The sequence below is a fragment of the Oncorhynchus clarkii genome, chromosome 12 (assembly GCF_045791955.1).
Source record: "Oncorhynchus clarkii lewisi isolate Uvic-CL-2024 chromosome 12, UVic_Ocla_1.0, whole genome shotgun sequence".
Taxonomy (NCBI): Eukaryota; Metazoa; Chordata; class Actinopteri; order Salmoniformes; family Salmonidae; genus Oncorhynchus; species Oncorhynchus clarkii.
The window spans coordinates 76,574,672-76,590,912 of record NC_092158.1 but is presented as its reverse complement, the minus strand read 5'-3'; the positions used below and the strand labels follow the sequence as shown (position 1 = coordinate 76,590,912).

General features: G+C 44.4%; 1 protein-coding gene and 1 pseudogene across 1 annotated transcript; one reads left to right on the top strand and one right to left on the bottom strand.

The window, feature by feature from the left end:
• Nucleotides 1-109: 109 nt before the first annotated feature.
• On the bottom strand, nt 110-6,752 carry LOC139422544 (MICAL-like protein 1; annotated as a pseudogene).
• Nucleotides 6,753-7,291: 539 nt separating this feature from the next.
• LOC139421335 (ADP-ribosylation factor-binding protein GGA1-like) lies at nt 7,292-16,028 on the top strand. Its single transcript, XM_071172113.1, has 17 exons — nt 7,292-7,583; nt 8,178-8,262; nt 8,869-8,944; nt 9,081-9,179; nt 9,272-9,395; nt 9,481-9,581; nt 9,726-9,806; nt 10,151-10,288; nt 10,416-10,497; nt 10,611-10,724; nt 10,858-10,998; nt 11,075-11,151; nt 14,070-14,260; nt 14,549-14,754; nt 14,844-15,013; nt 15,105-15,215; nt 15,341-16,028. Exons 1-17 carry the CDS (start codon nt 7,418-7,420, stop codon nt 15,449-15,451), a joined length of 2,073 nt encoding a protein of 690 aa, XP_071028214.1. The 5' UTR covers nt 7,292-7,417; the 3' UTR covers nt 15,452-16,028.
• The last annotated feature ends 213 nt before the right edge of the window (nt 16,029-16,241 follow it).

The window sequence follows — 16,241 nt, the reverse complement described above, 5'->3', positions numbered from 1 at the left end:
GCAAAAATAAATCCCATTCGTGAATGATTCTATGCTGCAACTCATCATAGGCTGACTACGGCTTTACGGAATGCAGGAACAATCACATCTTGTGCAAAAAGTGCAGTGTAATGGGGAGGTGTAATGGGGATAGTTTTTTTCACTTGGGAAGAAAATTAATATCCTCTTCATCAGAGGCTTCTCTTAATTCTTAACCACTCTCATCCACAGTCCAAGAGTCGTCTCCATCTCTTACCCGTAATCTTCATTCATTATTATGAGACATTATTATGATTATGAGACATTACATTGTGGCTCAATGTGTATTTGTTAACAAATATAGACCTATTTGTTCCTTCCTTATAGGGTGAGCCCGAGTCCAACTCAACTTCAGCATCTTCGTGGGCTTGAACGTTGCTCTTAACGTCTTCAGGTCTTTCCCAGATTATTTTTTTTAATCTGAGGAGGGAGAAATAATGATACCATGATCAAATTCTGAGAAATTAAGGAGTCTGAGGTGTAGTATTGAGGGAATAGGAATGAAAGAGAGTGTGAACAGACATGAGAAAACAGGAAAGACAACAACAAAATAAACACTCTAGGAAAATACTTTCCCCTCGCCTTTCTTCTTGATAATGGAAAACAGAACATCTTCTTCTTTTTCCCTGAAAAAGACAAACCATTGGTAGGTATGAGCAAGAGAATCAATTATCTGCTTAATGAAATTTGTCTGAATCAATGGCCGTCGGTATTCATCTATGAGTCTTTCATGCACCTTTGCCTGTCCTGATCCAAGCTGTTGATGATGTGGTTCCTCTGTTCAATGATGGTGACAAGCTCCTCCATCAACTGCTGGTCCCAATAACGGTCATCCTTACTCCACTCACACTCTGGGGGGATGATGATTGAGGAGGAGATGAGGAGAGACAAACAATTAGATTAGTCAAATAACAACACATAACACATAATTAATAATAGCAGACTGATAATTGCTGAGGAGTAGTAGATACTGGAGGGAGGGTTGTGTGAAGACTGGCCACTCACCTGGTTTGTTGAGGAGACATCTCAGTTCATATTCCACGTCTGCCTGTCTCTCCTCTAAATTCTGTTGCTTGACCCTTGGAGTGCACATACATCAGGTCCATAAATATTTAATTTACAACACCGTCCATATGTTGGGAATGATAAAAGAAGCAGAGATAATAAAGGTGTTATGAAGGCGCTGTCTTGCTTTGACATCATTTCAGGTCAGTGCACTTACATGTATACCAGCTCTGCGTCCCTGCGCACAAGCATGTGTTTCTCATGTATTAGAGTGAACCAGTCCACCAACATGTCCTCCTCTTCCTGGTCTGAAACAAACAGGTGGACGACACGAGTCTTCTCAATAACAATTCATCTGTAACAACACTTTATATGATAACTGGAATAATTACTTGGATGTTAATAATAAGCACACTACAGACACGTACAACTACAGACACTCACCATTCTGGCAGTCTCTCAAGCTTCTCTCCATCTCCACCCCTCTCAGCTCCAGCCTGTCCATTCGTTTTTCCAGCTCCCCCAGCTCCACCTGCAGCTCCTCCACTGGGACATAGTTGTCTGTCTGCACCTCAGGAGACATGCATGTGTACTAGGGAACTGTTCTGATTGGGAGAAAACACTGGATAATGGGTTAATTTCATTAGACTGAGATATCCTCTCACCTTCCTCTTGATGAGGGGGAAGCCATGTCCAGGGGCAGGCTTGGATTTGGGGAACTCAGAGGGGGAGACTTTACGATTGAAATGGTTCTCCTTACATACCTGCTAAATTGGAGATTGATGACATTTCTGTGAAATCCACAATTGTAATATTCAAGCACACACAGTCCAAGCAGCTATCTCGAGTAGGCTATAACCTACAGTATAGGGACGATGTTGTTATGCAGGAATCTTAGAAAAACATGTTGTCTTTTATGTTAACATGTTGGAAAATAGTTTCAGTCTGAAACTCACTTAACCTGATATCTTTGCATATATGTGTTGTGTAATACAAGCTTATATGTTCTGTATTTTGGGCAGGTTGAGCTGTGACATAGATATCAGTGGAGACTAAAGAGCAGCATTTTACCTTACTGTGAGAGGGGGTGGGCACCTGGCCAGAGTCCCTCACTTCAGACACACTAGGGAGCGATGGGGGTCTGAGCAGGGAGGGACTGGCTGCTGCTCCATTGGTTGACAAGGTTGGTGGGGGGTGGCTTCGAGTACAGGCTGAACTAGTGGAGATTGCAGGCTGAACTCTGGGCTACATCTGATTTGCCATGAGCACTTGGTGCTCCAGTTACACTGCATATGCTATCAGCTCCAGCTAAATTAGACACACTAAGTGAACCGGCAGAAGCTTCAGAAACACCATATGAACTAGCTTCTTCAGTTAAATTAGATATGTTAGGTGCACTAATTGCTCCAACTAAACCTCCTAACCCACTAGTTCCAGCTAGACCAGATACACCAAGTGATCTGGCTACTTCAGCTAGATTAGATACATCAAGGGAACTAGCAGCCTCAGCCAAGTAAGATGAACTTGTGGTTTTAGCTTCAGTCAAATTAGACAAACCAAGTGAACTAGCTGCTTTGGACAAGTTGGTTGATTCTCCAACTCCAACATCTGCTAAATGACATACATCAAGTGCGCCAGCTGCTTCAGCCATGTTAGCTATCACACCAACATCAGCTGACTCAGATATATCAATTGAACAAGGTTCTTCAGCTAAATTAGATACAGGAAGTGAGCATCCTGCTTCAGCTAAACTTTCTACATTTGGTGCATTAGCAATTTCAGGTAAATTCACTGCGTCATCCGCTCCAGCAATACTAGACTTGTCAACTTCTCTGGATGTGTCCTCTAAATGAGCTTGGCAATGTGAGCTGGCTGCTTCAGCTAACTGACTGGTACCACACCATGTCTGGCTGGTTACCATTGAGGGCTGTGCTTGGCCTTCAGCACCACTCATTGTGTTCTCTTCCCCAGTGTAATCATCATCAGCCTCCTCATCCTCAAACTCCCCAAAGGGGTTAGGAGGGGGTTCTCTCGCTCTGTACCAACTGCCTCTGAGGGAGGGCATAGAGCCTGAGTGTGGGGGCTTGGGCATACTAGGGGGCGGGCAGGGGGAATATTTGGCCAGGGCCCTGGCAGGACAAGCTCCAGCCACGGTGGGTCTTTGGGTTTACAAGGCCCACTGGGTTGGCCAAACCTGATGTCAAAAGTTAAAGAAATAAATAGCCATTAATTGGACAATTCTACTCAAAGTTACATAATGTGTTATGTCTGATACATAATGTCAAACTTACCTGCGAGAAGGATTGGGTAAAGTTTTATTATCAACTGTGTAACCTGCAGAGAGAGGGAGATGGACAGAGAAACATTTAGTGGATATGTTTGAAATGAGGAGAAGATGGGGAGTCTACACAGAATTGAGTGTACTGAAATATTCTGATAACATGACATACTCTTCATACAGTCGTAAAGTGAGGTCAGAATTGAGAAGCTGCAGTGAGTGGCTTTGTCTTACTCACCAGAAACAAGGGGGCTGTCCATGGCTTTAGGTGGACGGGTTCTGGGTGCAGGATGAGGAGGAACTGAGTCTAACACCCGTCTGGGTGCAGGAACTGGCCGTCCAGGGCTTGCAGAAGCCGAACCGCTGTTTGGTGTTACAGTGACAGTTTATGTTGTCTGAATGGGCCATGTCCCTGCTTCTTCAAGCTTTCCCTCTTCTACAGTGGGCTTTGGAGGACAGGGTGGCCTTGGCTTCTTAAGTGTGTCATGCCTTGTCTTTCTCTCACCTGTCTCTGTCTCTCCTCTTCCAAAAATAACTGTCTCACCTGAGTCTGTTTTTCTAATAAAATCAGAGAGATTGGGGTTGTCTGTAAATCCACCTTGAGATAGTGTCACCTCCTGCTCATCTAATTTGGGCAGATTCTCTAATGGTCCAGTTTGTTTACTGTAGTCGGGGAGGGCATTTTGACTGGCTGTCAAGTGGTGGGTGCAGACCAAGAAGCCAACTTCCCTCCCCTCTTTGTAAGACCCTGGTAAGAGAGTGCTGCTGCACACACTGCATCTGAAAGAAACACAGGATGACATGAGAGGGACACAAATCACAGATTATATTTCACTGTCTGCAGATAAGCTAGCGTTGCCTTCTGAGCAGTGGTGTTACCTGAAGCAGCTGGGGTGGTAGAGTTTCCCCTCAGTGAGATGTCTCTGCACCAGGTGGACGTGCTTCATGCAGGAGGCACAAACGCTGCATGGCCTGCCACTGTTGGATCGCTCCTCTGTCCTTGACTGTTGAGCAGGGGAGGTCAGCCAATGGCAACAGTGAAGAGGAAGAAATGTGAGAATTTGGGATGAAAGAGGAGATTGAGATAAATAACTTTGAGTTGAGATTAAGTAATAAATAAATTATACAAAATTCAAATAAAAATGGCTTCATAACAACTTTATTACTTTACCTTGGCGGGCTGCAAACCTCAAAGAGAGTCAGATTGTGTCTGGGAGTGACTGGAGCACTCTGCGACATATGGCGTCTTCAAACTGGCTGTACTGGCTGCTTAGTAAAAATGAACACTTTGAATACACACACATTTGACAAACAAAGACAGGTGGAACCAACCATGTGCTGTTTTCCCAATTTGACTATGACACAATTTAGCCACACACCATGAGACTTCTTGTTGAAGCAGTGGTGGTAATGGGAGAGGTAAGTGATGACACTTAGCCGGTCTGGCACCTCTGTGGACACCATGTCCTTAGCATCCAGCAATGCAGGGATTCCCAGCTTTGACTGTGCGACCTCAAATGCCTGGTAGGAGACAGGGATCAATAATGAAATGCCAGACAGATAGGACAATATAAACAGATGTAGTGCAATGTATGAACATAAACGTGCATTGAGACAGTTATGCATGCATGCATGTAAAACATAATTATGTAAAACTCACCAGATGGTTGTTTTCATAAACATTATCTTTGGAGAGGGAGTTGAAGTCTCTGGAGCAAAATCAGAATAGTACTATGTGATACAAATGATGGGCCATCACAGACCCCTTAATAATAATTTGACCAACAACATTGGGATGTAATGAAGAGGGGATTGGGTATTTTATTAGGATCCCCATTAGCTGCTGCTATCTTCCTGGGGTCCACACAAAACATGAAATATTATACAATACAGAACATTAATAGACAAGAACAGCTCAAGGACAGAACTACATAAATGTAAAACGTCACACAAGCCTACATAACAATACATACACAACATCTAAGTCAAATAGAGGAGAGGCGTTGTGTCGTGAGGTGTTGCTTTATCTGTTTGTTGTTTTTTTAAAACAGGTTTGCTGTTCACTTGAACAATCTGTGATGGAAGGGAGATCCATGCAATCGTGGCACTATATAATACTGTACATATTCTTGAATTTGTTATGGATTTGGGGACTGTGAAAAGACCCCTGGTGGCATGTCTGGTGGGGTAAGTGTGTGTGTCAGTGCTGTGTGTTAGTCAACTATGTAAACTATTTGTAATTTTCAACACAATGCTTCTTATGAATACAAGAAAGTGTCTCTCCTCTTCTTTTAGCCAAGAGAGACTGCCAGTCTACAGTTTAGAGCAAGATGTGCTGCTCTGTTCTGGGCCAGCTGCAGTTTTTCTAGGTCCTTCTTTGCAGAACCTGACCATATGACTGGGCAATAATCAAGATAAGATAAAACTAGAGCCTGCAGGACTTGCTATGTGGAGTGTGGTGTAAAAAAGAAGAACATCTCTTTATTGCGGACAGACCTCTCCCCACCTTCTCAACCATTGAATCAATATGTTTTGACCATGACAGTTTACAATCCAAGGTAACTCCAAGTAATTGAGTCCCTTCAACTTGCTCAACAACCACATTATTCATTATCAGATTCCGCTGAGGTCTAGAATTTATGGAGTGATTTGTACCAGATACAATGCTCTTAGTTTTAGAGATGTTCCGGACTAGTTTATTACTGGCCAACCATTCTAAAACTGACTGCAAATCTCTGTTCAGGGTTCCAGTGATTTCACTAGCTGCGGTTGCTGACGCATGAAGGGTTCAATTATCCGTGTACATAGACACACAGGCTTTGTTTAATGCCAGTGACAGATCATTAGTAAAAATAGAAAAAAGTACAGGGCCAAGAGAGCTGCCCTGCGGCACACCACACTTTACATGTTTAACATTAGAGACATTTCCATTAAAGAATGGAGGGGGAGAGGAAAAGATAGAGAGGAAGATTAAGAAGAGTTAACTTGGAGTTTAGGCCATGATGTGGTTCCATGTATCAGGGCAGACAAACCCACTGTGACAGGATTCAGGTCCCTGCTACAGCTACAGATTAGAGTTTGCCAGCCGCTCTGGATCAGCCTAAGGACAGGCAGGAACTGAGTCCGTCTGTGCGTCCGTCCTCTAGGCCTACTATCAACAATGTACTCACATACAACACACTGACTGGGGCAGAGCTACAGAGGTAGGATTATGTGGGAGACTGGGTGCCAGTGATGGCCCACAGTAGTAGAGAGGATGGGGAAGCTCACAGGAGAGTTCACATTCCTATTCTAATTTATATACCTACATCAAATCAGGTGGGTGTTTGTGGATAAGAGCACAACACGCCAATCCATCTCTGAATGAAGAAGACATGTTCCTTATCTCCACATTGGGGTAATTTTCGCATTTTATGCCACACCATTCTTGTAAAGCGTTCAATGTCCCCAAAATAGAATTTCATTCTCCCATGTTAAATTGAGAAAGTCAACAACCACTTCAACCTCAACCTGTCAGATCCTGGACATTCAAAACTGTTTAGCACACCCACTAGCTACGTTAGCTTGTTGGTTATATTTTGTCGACCAAGTCAAACTAAGTTCAACATTGTTTTTACTGAGAAAACCTATGTGACTTCACTGTAACTTGCTTCCAATGTGTTGTTCCCCAAATTTCTATAATCTCAGCGAAGCAGATCCTTGAAGTAGAAAATAGCGAGCAACGTCCACTTTCGCGGGTTGATTTGCTGTAAAATGTTGACACAATAATAAATCTCTTCACTCAAGTATTTTTTTCGTACGAATCACTTTTGGGTTACATTTTAATAAATGTGTTACGTTGTTTAGCGATCGTGGCTTTCCGAGATAATGTACTATCCCGAAGAGTTGATCACACAGAATAAACACCAAAACAAACCCGTTACTGTACTACACCGTAACTGCACTGTCTACACACATGTACAGCAGTACACCGTTGTGCCGCTAGAGGGTAGAGAAAACCGGTAGAAATCTGAAACTGCTTGCACTGTCTGCACAGGTTTGCAATAAACAACTACAGTATGATCGAGAAGGTTCATTAGAAAGTATGATAACCTTTTTTCTGTGTTATATATTCTTATGCTCCAGTGCCAGCTGCCATCGTGTCCATCATCTACCCATCACTGTCGGGGAGGTGAGAAAGGGTGCTCTCAAAGTTGTTCCTCGCGAGACACGTTCATGGTAAAGAGAATTCCCGTAGTGATGGCGGCGCCGCCTGACACGGGCAGTTTGGAGGCACGTATCAGTAAGTCTTTTTTAAAGTTATTTAGGTTGTATAGAGAGCTATTGGAGCATGCATCTTTGGAAAAATAACCGTGTTGCAGTCGACCGAGATGACAGTTTAAGCTAAATCAAGGTGCAAATTGAGAGGGACTGTAACGTTAGACCTCTCATAAACGGCAAGCTAGCCAGCTGTAAAGCTAACGTGAGCTAACTAGCTATCCAGATGGTTCTGGGAATATATCTAGACTAGAGAGAATCATCAAACTCTTGCTAGATACCGGAACCAGCAAGCCACCTATCGTGAATTCATATCATGCCAGTGACGTTACGCTTAACTATGTGACAGTGTTCTGTCAAATGCAGGAAGCCTAGCTAAACTCGGTCAGTGGGAGAACTGGAGTTGGAGTTCCTTACAAAGTCGTGTCCAAAGTACTGTTGGAAGGCTAAAGTACTTGCTATTATCTGTTTTCAAAACAGTTCTGCAACAGAATTGATTGATGTTCATCTCCATTTTTGACAGTTCCCTGAATTAAAAACGGATATGTGTCACTATCGAAAAAATATTCAGATGAACCTTTACTTCCCCTTTTCTCAATTTCCTTCATTCTCCCATTAGACAAGGCCACAAACCCACTAAACAGAGATACAGATTGGGACAGCATCCAGGCCTTCTGTGACCAGCTCAACAATGATTTGGAGGGGTATGTCAGTGTCTCATGACATGTACACGTCTTAGCACTATGTTTTCACCTCTCAGGAGTAGCTGTACTCAGTACATGCTTGTTACTTAAAGCTGCAATATGGAACTTTTTGGGCTATGTTCAAATTCACATAGGAATGTGAGTTCTAGATCAGTCATTCTCATTGAAAACAAGTCTAAGAAGCGATAGATTTGTTCTTTGTGTGTTATTTCTATGCGTCCCATTCCTAATTTTCATTTTTGCGTCTTACTTTTGGTTTTGCACACCAGCTTCATACAGCTGAAAATACTGTATTTGTAGTTATTTATACTATATTTAAGAGGTTTAGATGGTACAATGATTCTCTACACTATACATTGCTTGTTTTGCCACACAAACTGAAATTAGGTAAACTATTAGAATTTTTGCAACCAGGAAATGGGGGAGCGATTTCTTCATATTCCACATTTTAAGATTTCTGACACTGACCCTGTGCTGACATCTGTGTCATTCAATAAAAAAACATGGGGTAGAGGGAGAGGTAAAATTGCATGTCATACAATAGTCAATGGTAGATAGATTTGCTGCCAAATTCAGCCACATCAAACTCTTTATGTTCCATTTCAGACCCCAGCTGGCCACCAGGCTACTGGCTCACAAGATCCAATCCCCTCAGGAGTGGGAGGCCATGCAGGCACTCGTGGTGAGTTAAGTGATGGCAGTGTGTTGTAATAGGAATCATAGCCAATACAATTGACAGCCTTCTGTCTAGTGTGTGTGCCTACATTCATATTGAATAACTTAATTGTTTGACTCACTTGTGATGTGTGTACAACCAGGTGCTGGAGACGTGCATGAGGAGCTGTGGGGAAAGGTTCCACAGTGAGGTGGGCAAGTTTCGCTTCCTCAACGAGCTCATCAAAGTGGTCTCTCCAAAGGTAATGATTGTCTCTGTCTGTGCCTTTCACTGAGCAAGTATGTTAGAATTGGATAAGCTCTCACTCAGCATGCTCCTGGCTCTCTCCCTCAGTACCTCGGCAGCCGGGCTCCAGAGCCAGTGAAGAAGAAGGTGTTGGAGCTCATCTATAGTTGGACACTGGGGCTGCCTGACGAGGCAAAGATCGCTGATGCCTACCAGATGCTTAAAAAACAGGGTGAGCTGTTCTACACTTGGTGACTTCAGTGTATCTATGATAGTGATGGACGCACAGTTGTTGTTAATGTTTTTTTTTAAACCAGGCATTGTCAAACAGGACCCAGTTCTTCCAGCTGACAAACTCCTCCTGCTTCCACCTCCCAGACCAAAAAATGCCATATTTGAGGATGAGGAGAAGTCAAAGGTAAGGCATTGTTAAACAAAAGAAACATACTATTTTGTTTCTTCAAATTTTGCATTACAAATGTGATTCACCATGCATTCTCCACTCCATTTACCAGCCCTCTCCCTAACTTTAAATTCTTCCTCCTCCCTGGTGTCTTGGTAGACACTGACTCGCCTGTTGAACAGCACTCAACCTGAGGACCTGAAAGCAGCCAACAAACTGATCCAGGAAATGGTGCAGGAGGTACAGTCTCTTTTCTCAAGCTTGCCTAAATGTATGAATAATGTAGATCTATAGGCTGTTTCATTACAGTAATACAGAGATGTACATCACATCGCACAGTGTGAACTGTATTATCTGGTCTGTGTGTGTGTGTTAGTATGGGAAAGTGAATGCCTAAGTGCTTTAGTACTATACTGTCATGTACGGGGACTGAGTGAGAAAGTGGGCACTCTGCCCTGAGGGGTGGTCTCCTTGTCAGAATCATTCAGTGCTTTCATGACTCCTTTAGTTTAGGGACAACGGATACATTTCTTCCCCCTCCTCCCTCCCTGGTTTCTTCTTCCTGACCTGTGTGTGTGTCTCAGGACCAGAAGCGGGCGGAGAAGTTGTCCAAGCGTGTGAACGCCATCCAGGATGTGAATGAGAGTGTCAGCCTACTGACTCAGCTGCTGGAGGACTATGACCGGACCACCAACCCACAGAGCAATGCAGAGCTCATCCAGGTCTGTGGCACCTTTACACAAGCCAGAGACCCCTCCCACAGTGCCATAACAGCATCACCTATATATGATGTATACAAAGCACTGCATGCAGATACAGACATTTGATAGTGTGTATTTGTGTGTTTAGGACTTGTACCAGCGCTGTGAGAAGATGAGACCCACATTGTTCAGACTGGCCAGTGATACAGAGGACAATGATGAGGCTCTGGGTGAGGTTTCAGACACTCCTCAATGTGTTTAAGTGTATGGTACACAGAGAGAGAAGAATATGTGGGTGACAATATACAGTATATTACAATTGTGTGTGTGTGTGGGCGGGCAGCGGAGATCCTCCAAGCCAACGACAGCCTGACTCAGGTCATCAACCTGTACAGGCAGCAGGTGAAGGGAGAGGTGGTGAACGGGAACAACTCAGCTAATACACAAAGGCTCACAGGTGAGCAACAATGGGTCAATGACACATGCATGGATAGGGTCACTTGACACAAGCTTGGTAGGAGGGGACTAGAATATATGATTACATGCATGGGCTAAAGATTTCCTCTCACTGTAATACTTATCTCCTCCAGGAAGTAGTGTGGCGCTACTTGATCTATCGGGATTGGACATGTCACCTCCGTCACCAGAATTCCCCACTCCAACAGACAGCCTAAATGCTCCCTCCCAGGAGATGGGCATCAGTCTCCTTGATGATGAGCTAATGTCACTGGGTAAGTCTTCCAAGACCTCTGCTACTTCCATGTTGTGTATGTTAATTGTGGGTAACTTTGTGGCTATCTTTCCCAGGTTTGAGTGAGGGGACCCCCCACACCTCCAACCCGGCCCCCCAGCCTGAGGACTCTACCACCTGGGACTCTTTCCAGGTGAGGGGAGAACTGAGCACTTCACACAGGGAGACATGATGCGAGACAATGCATAATATTAAAAGGTAACACCAAATCCATTGAGTCCCTTTTTAGCTTCTCTACTAAGAGAATTCTCTTCGACTATAATCACACTCGTGTACAACAACCCCCCCCCCCCCCCCCCCCCCCCCAACAACCCCCCCCCCCAAGCAGACACCTCGACGGCCCTGAAAGAACTTCATTGGACTCTATGTAAACTGGAAACCACATATCCTTAGGCTGCATTTATTTTAGCTGGGGATTTTAACAAGGCTAATCTGAAAACGAGACTCGTCAGATGTTGAATGCGTGACCTGGGCTGGAAAAATTCTGGATCATTGTTACTCTAACTTTCTCAACACATACAAAGCCATCCTTCGCCCTCCTTTCGGCAAATCTGACCACGACTCCATTTTGTTTCTCCCAGCCTATAGACAGAAACTAAAACAAGAAACGCCCGTGCTCAGGTCTGTTCAACGCTGGTCCGACCAATCTGATTCCACGCTTCAAGATTGCTTCGATCACGTGGACTGGGATATGTTCCGGATAGCGTCGAACAACAACATTGATGTATACGCTGATTCGGTGAGTGAGTTTATTAGCAAGTGCATCAGTGGTGTTGTACCCACGGCGACAATTAAAACCTTCCCCAACCAGAAACCGTGGATTGATGGCAGCATTCCCGCAAAACTGAAAGCGCGAACCACTGCTTTTAATCAGGGCAAGGCGACCGGAAACATGACCCGAATACAAACAGTGTAGCTATTCCCTCCGCAAGGCAATCAAACAAGATAAGCATCAGTATAGAGACAAAGTAGAGTCGCAATTCCAACGGCTCAGACACGAGCAGTATGTGGCAGGGTCTACAATCAATCACAGACTACAAAAAGAAAACCAGCCCTGTCGCGGACCCCGATGTCTTGCTCCCAGACAAACTAAACAACTTCTTTGCTCGCTTTGAGGACAATACAGTGCCACTGACACGGCTCGCTACCAAAGCCTGTGGTCTCTGCTTTTCTGTGGCCAATGTGAGTAAAACATTTAAACGTGTTAACCCTTGCAGGGCTGCCGGCCCAGACGGCATCCCTGGCCGCGTCCTCAAGCATGCGCATACCAGCTAGCTGGTGTGTTTACGGACATATTCAATCAATCCCTATCCCAGTCTGCTGTTCCCACATGCTTCAAGAGGGCCACCATTGTTTCTGTTCCCAAGAAAGCTAAGGTAACTGCGCTAAATGACTGTCGCGCCGTAGCACTCACTTCCGTCATCATGATGTGCTTTGAGAGTCAAGGATCATATCACCTCCACCCTACCTGACACCCTAGACCCACTCCAGAACCACTCCACTCCCTTTGCTTACTGCCCCAATAGGTCCACAGGCGATACAATCACACTGCACACGGCCCTAACCCATCTGGACAAGAGGAATACCTATGTAAGAATGCTGTTCATCGACTACAGCTCAGCATTTAATGCAATAGTACCCTCCAAACTCGTCATTAAGCTCGAGACCCTGGGTCTCGACCCCACCCTGTGCAACTGGGTAATGGACTTTCTAACGGGCCGCCCCCAGGTGGTGAGGATAGAAAACAACATCTCCACCCCGCTGATCCTCAACATTGGGACCCCACAAGGGTGCGTTCTCAGCCCTCTCCTGTGCTCCCTGTTCACCCATGACTGCGTGGCCATGCACACCTCCAACTCAATTATCAAGTGTGCAAATGACATTACAGTGGTAGGCTTGATTACCAACAACGACAAGACAGCCTACAGGGAGGAAGTGAGGGCCCTCAGAGTGGTGTCAGGAAAATAACCTCTCACTCAATGTCAACAAAACAAAGGAGATGATCGTGGACTTCAGGAAACAGCAGAGGGAACAGCCCCCTATCCACATCGCCGAGACAGTAGTGGAGAAGGTGGAACGTTTTTTAAAGTTCCTCGGCGTACACATCACGGACAAACTGATATGGTCCACCCACACAGACAGCGTGGTGAAGAAGGCGCAAGAGCGCCTCTTTAACCTCAGGAGGCTGAAGAAATTTGGCTTGTCACCAAAAACACTCACAAACTTTTACAGATGCACAATTGAGAGCATACTGTTGGGCTGTATCACCACTTGGTACGGAAACTGCTCCGCCCACAACCGCAAGGCTCTCCAGAGGGTAGTGAGGTCTGCACAACGCATCACTGGAGACAAACTACTTGCCCTCCAGGACACCTACACCACCCGATGTCACAGGAAGGCCAAAAAGATCATCAAGGACAACAACCACCCGAGCCACTGCCTGTTTACCCCGCTATCATCCAGAAGGCGAGGTCAGTACAGGTGCATCAAAGCTGGAACCGAGAGACTGAAAAACAGCTTCTATCTCAAGGCCATCAGACTGTTAAACAGCCATCACTAACATTGAGTGGCTGCTGCCAACATACTGACTCAAATCTCTAGCCACTTTAATCATTAAAAATTGGATGTAATAAATGTATCACTATTCACTTTAAACAATGCCACTTTATATAATGTTTACAAACCCTACATTACTCATCTCATATGTACATACTGTACTCTATACCATCTACTGCATCTTGCCTATGCTGTTCGGCCATCACTCATTCATATATTTTTATGTACATATTCTTATTCATTCCGTTACACTTGTGTGTGTGTGTGTATATGGTAGTTGTTGTGAAATTGTTAGGTTAGATTACTTGTTAGATATTACTGCATGGTCGGAACTAGAAGCACAAGCATTTTGCTACACTTGCATTAACATCTGCCAGCCATGTGTATGTGACCAATACGATTTGATTGCCATTACTTAGGCAGGTTCATGATTTATACCTTAACAACAAGTGTCACGTCTGTGTCTTACACATGGTGTCACTTTCTTTGCTACAGTCTTCCGACAGTGTGGATATTCCTGATATCCCAGCTGCGCCTAGTGTACTACTGAGTCCAGATCGGCTCCCCTACACCCAGCCTCTTTCTACTGGAGCCACGTCTGGAAGCTCAGCCTTAGATGAGTTGGATCTGCTGGGGAAGACGCTGCTGCAGCAGTCCCTACCTCCAGAGGGCCTGCAGGTCAAATGGTAACTAACCCTTCACTATGGGAGGGTTTTACACCACAGCAGATGTTTGTGTCAAGTATCCGTGTTAGTCTGCCAGTTATGTTGCTGCTTAGTACAGTATTGATGGACCACTGTGTTCATTACGATTTGAAGTCACTCTAAGTGCTGTAGAAGCAAAACAATATATGAAGAAGCGAAACCATATATGAAGGATCATGAGGTGCTGACCATGCCAACTTGTTATAACAACATGACAGACACTCAGCAACCTTGTTCAACCTTTTATGTAGTACCTTTATCTATTTTCAGGGACAAGCCTCCGTTCAAACCTACTCTACGAGATCTCCAGAACAAATCTGGAACTAATCCAAGTCTTATCCCGGCCTTCTCCCCTGACCACCCGGTGGCTCTCCAAGGTGATAGGTTGTTGGACACCTCTCCGGTTCACACAGTCATTCCCCCTATAGAAAGGACCCTGACAGATGTTTTTGTGCCGCTTGAGTCCATTAAGCCCAGTAAGTATCTATAATATTTGTATTATCTACTTGCTATGCTAATAGTGCATCACATTTGAACAGTGTTTTAAACTCTTTGTTGTAACCAGGCAGCCTGTTGCCTGTGACGGTGTTTGATAGACACAGTTTGCGGGTGCTCTTCCACTTTGCACGTGACTCTCTGCCCTCTCTTGCTGATGTGCTGGTGGTGATCATCTCCATGCTCTCCTCCGCCCCGGTTCCAGTCAGCAACATCCTCTTTCAGCCCTCTGTCCCTGACGTAAGACCTCTTCTCTCTTAATCTGCCTTTTTCACCTTCAGTTCCATTGTCAGTGTAGGGTTGACATCATGACCTCTGTCCTCTGTTGTAGACAATGAGAGTGAAGCTACAGCCCCCATCAGGAACAGAGCTTCCAGCCTTCAACCCAATCCTCCCACCTGCTGCCATCACACAGGTCCTGCTGCTGGCCAACCCTCACAAGGTACTAGACTGTGTAGACATTCATTTAAGGCCTGTTATGTACCTCTGTGGCATTCCCAACATTTTCTTGTAATTATAAACTATGAAGCCAAATAGATTTCTGCAACCCTCATTTCTCTTTTCCAGGAGAAGGTGCAGTTGCAATACAAGCTAACCTTCACACTAGGAGAGGAAGACCATGATGAAAGAGGAGTTGTAGCACAGTTTCCACCTTCAGACACATGGGGCAATCTTTAACATTCAACAGATTGACAAGATTTGGCATCTCACTCAGACACGGCATAAACCTTTATAAAAATGCTTCTATTTCTATTGATTACCTTGCTTAGCCAATCACAACGGTGTGTTTGCTTTATGCTTTGGAGGAATGTCCTCCAGAACTTTATTTGTCTGCTTTCAAACATATACTGTCTGCTGTGCAATAGTACTGTCACAGCCATGTCTTGTTTTTTAACAAATAAGTTGTCCTTCATTCATCGAATGCAATGGGCCTTTTGGGAGGTTTTGGGGAAGGCTCATCTTTGAGTCTTTTTTTTAAAATATAGCTACTGAATTGCCCTGCTGAATTACGGTTGACCCTACCATGCGCCCAGGTTTGCTTACTGTGATAATGAAGGATCATTCTTCCTCTCCTTCTGCACAGAGAATGGTTTGCCTGATATCCTTGTCATGTAGAATTAGACATTCTAACACTGAAGTCCTATTTAATCTGCCATTTGTGCCTATTTAAGGATTGTTTTCACTATCAAGTCCCTCGAGGGTTTGTTGGTTTTACCCGTTACTCGTTTGATCCATAAATCTTTTCAGACATTGAGTTTGGGTATGAGTCTTTTACTCCTTGCTGCTTCATAGATTATCTGTTTTAAAGATGAAGGATTCAGCAAGACAACTTGTCAAACACTCTTTTCTCAAAGCCTTGAGTCACCCAAGCACATTCCACCAGGCATCTCCAATACAACTCATGTACATTTGCAAAGTTATTTTTCTTGAGGTTTAAACTGTTCTTGTCATTAAGATGTAGGAGTCG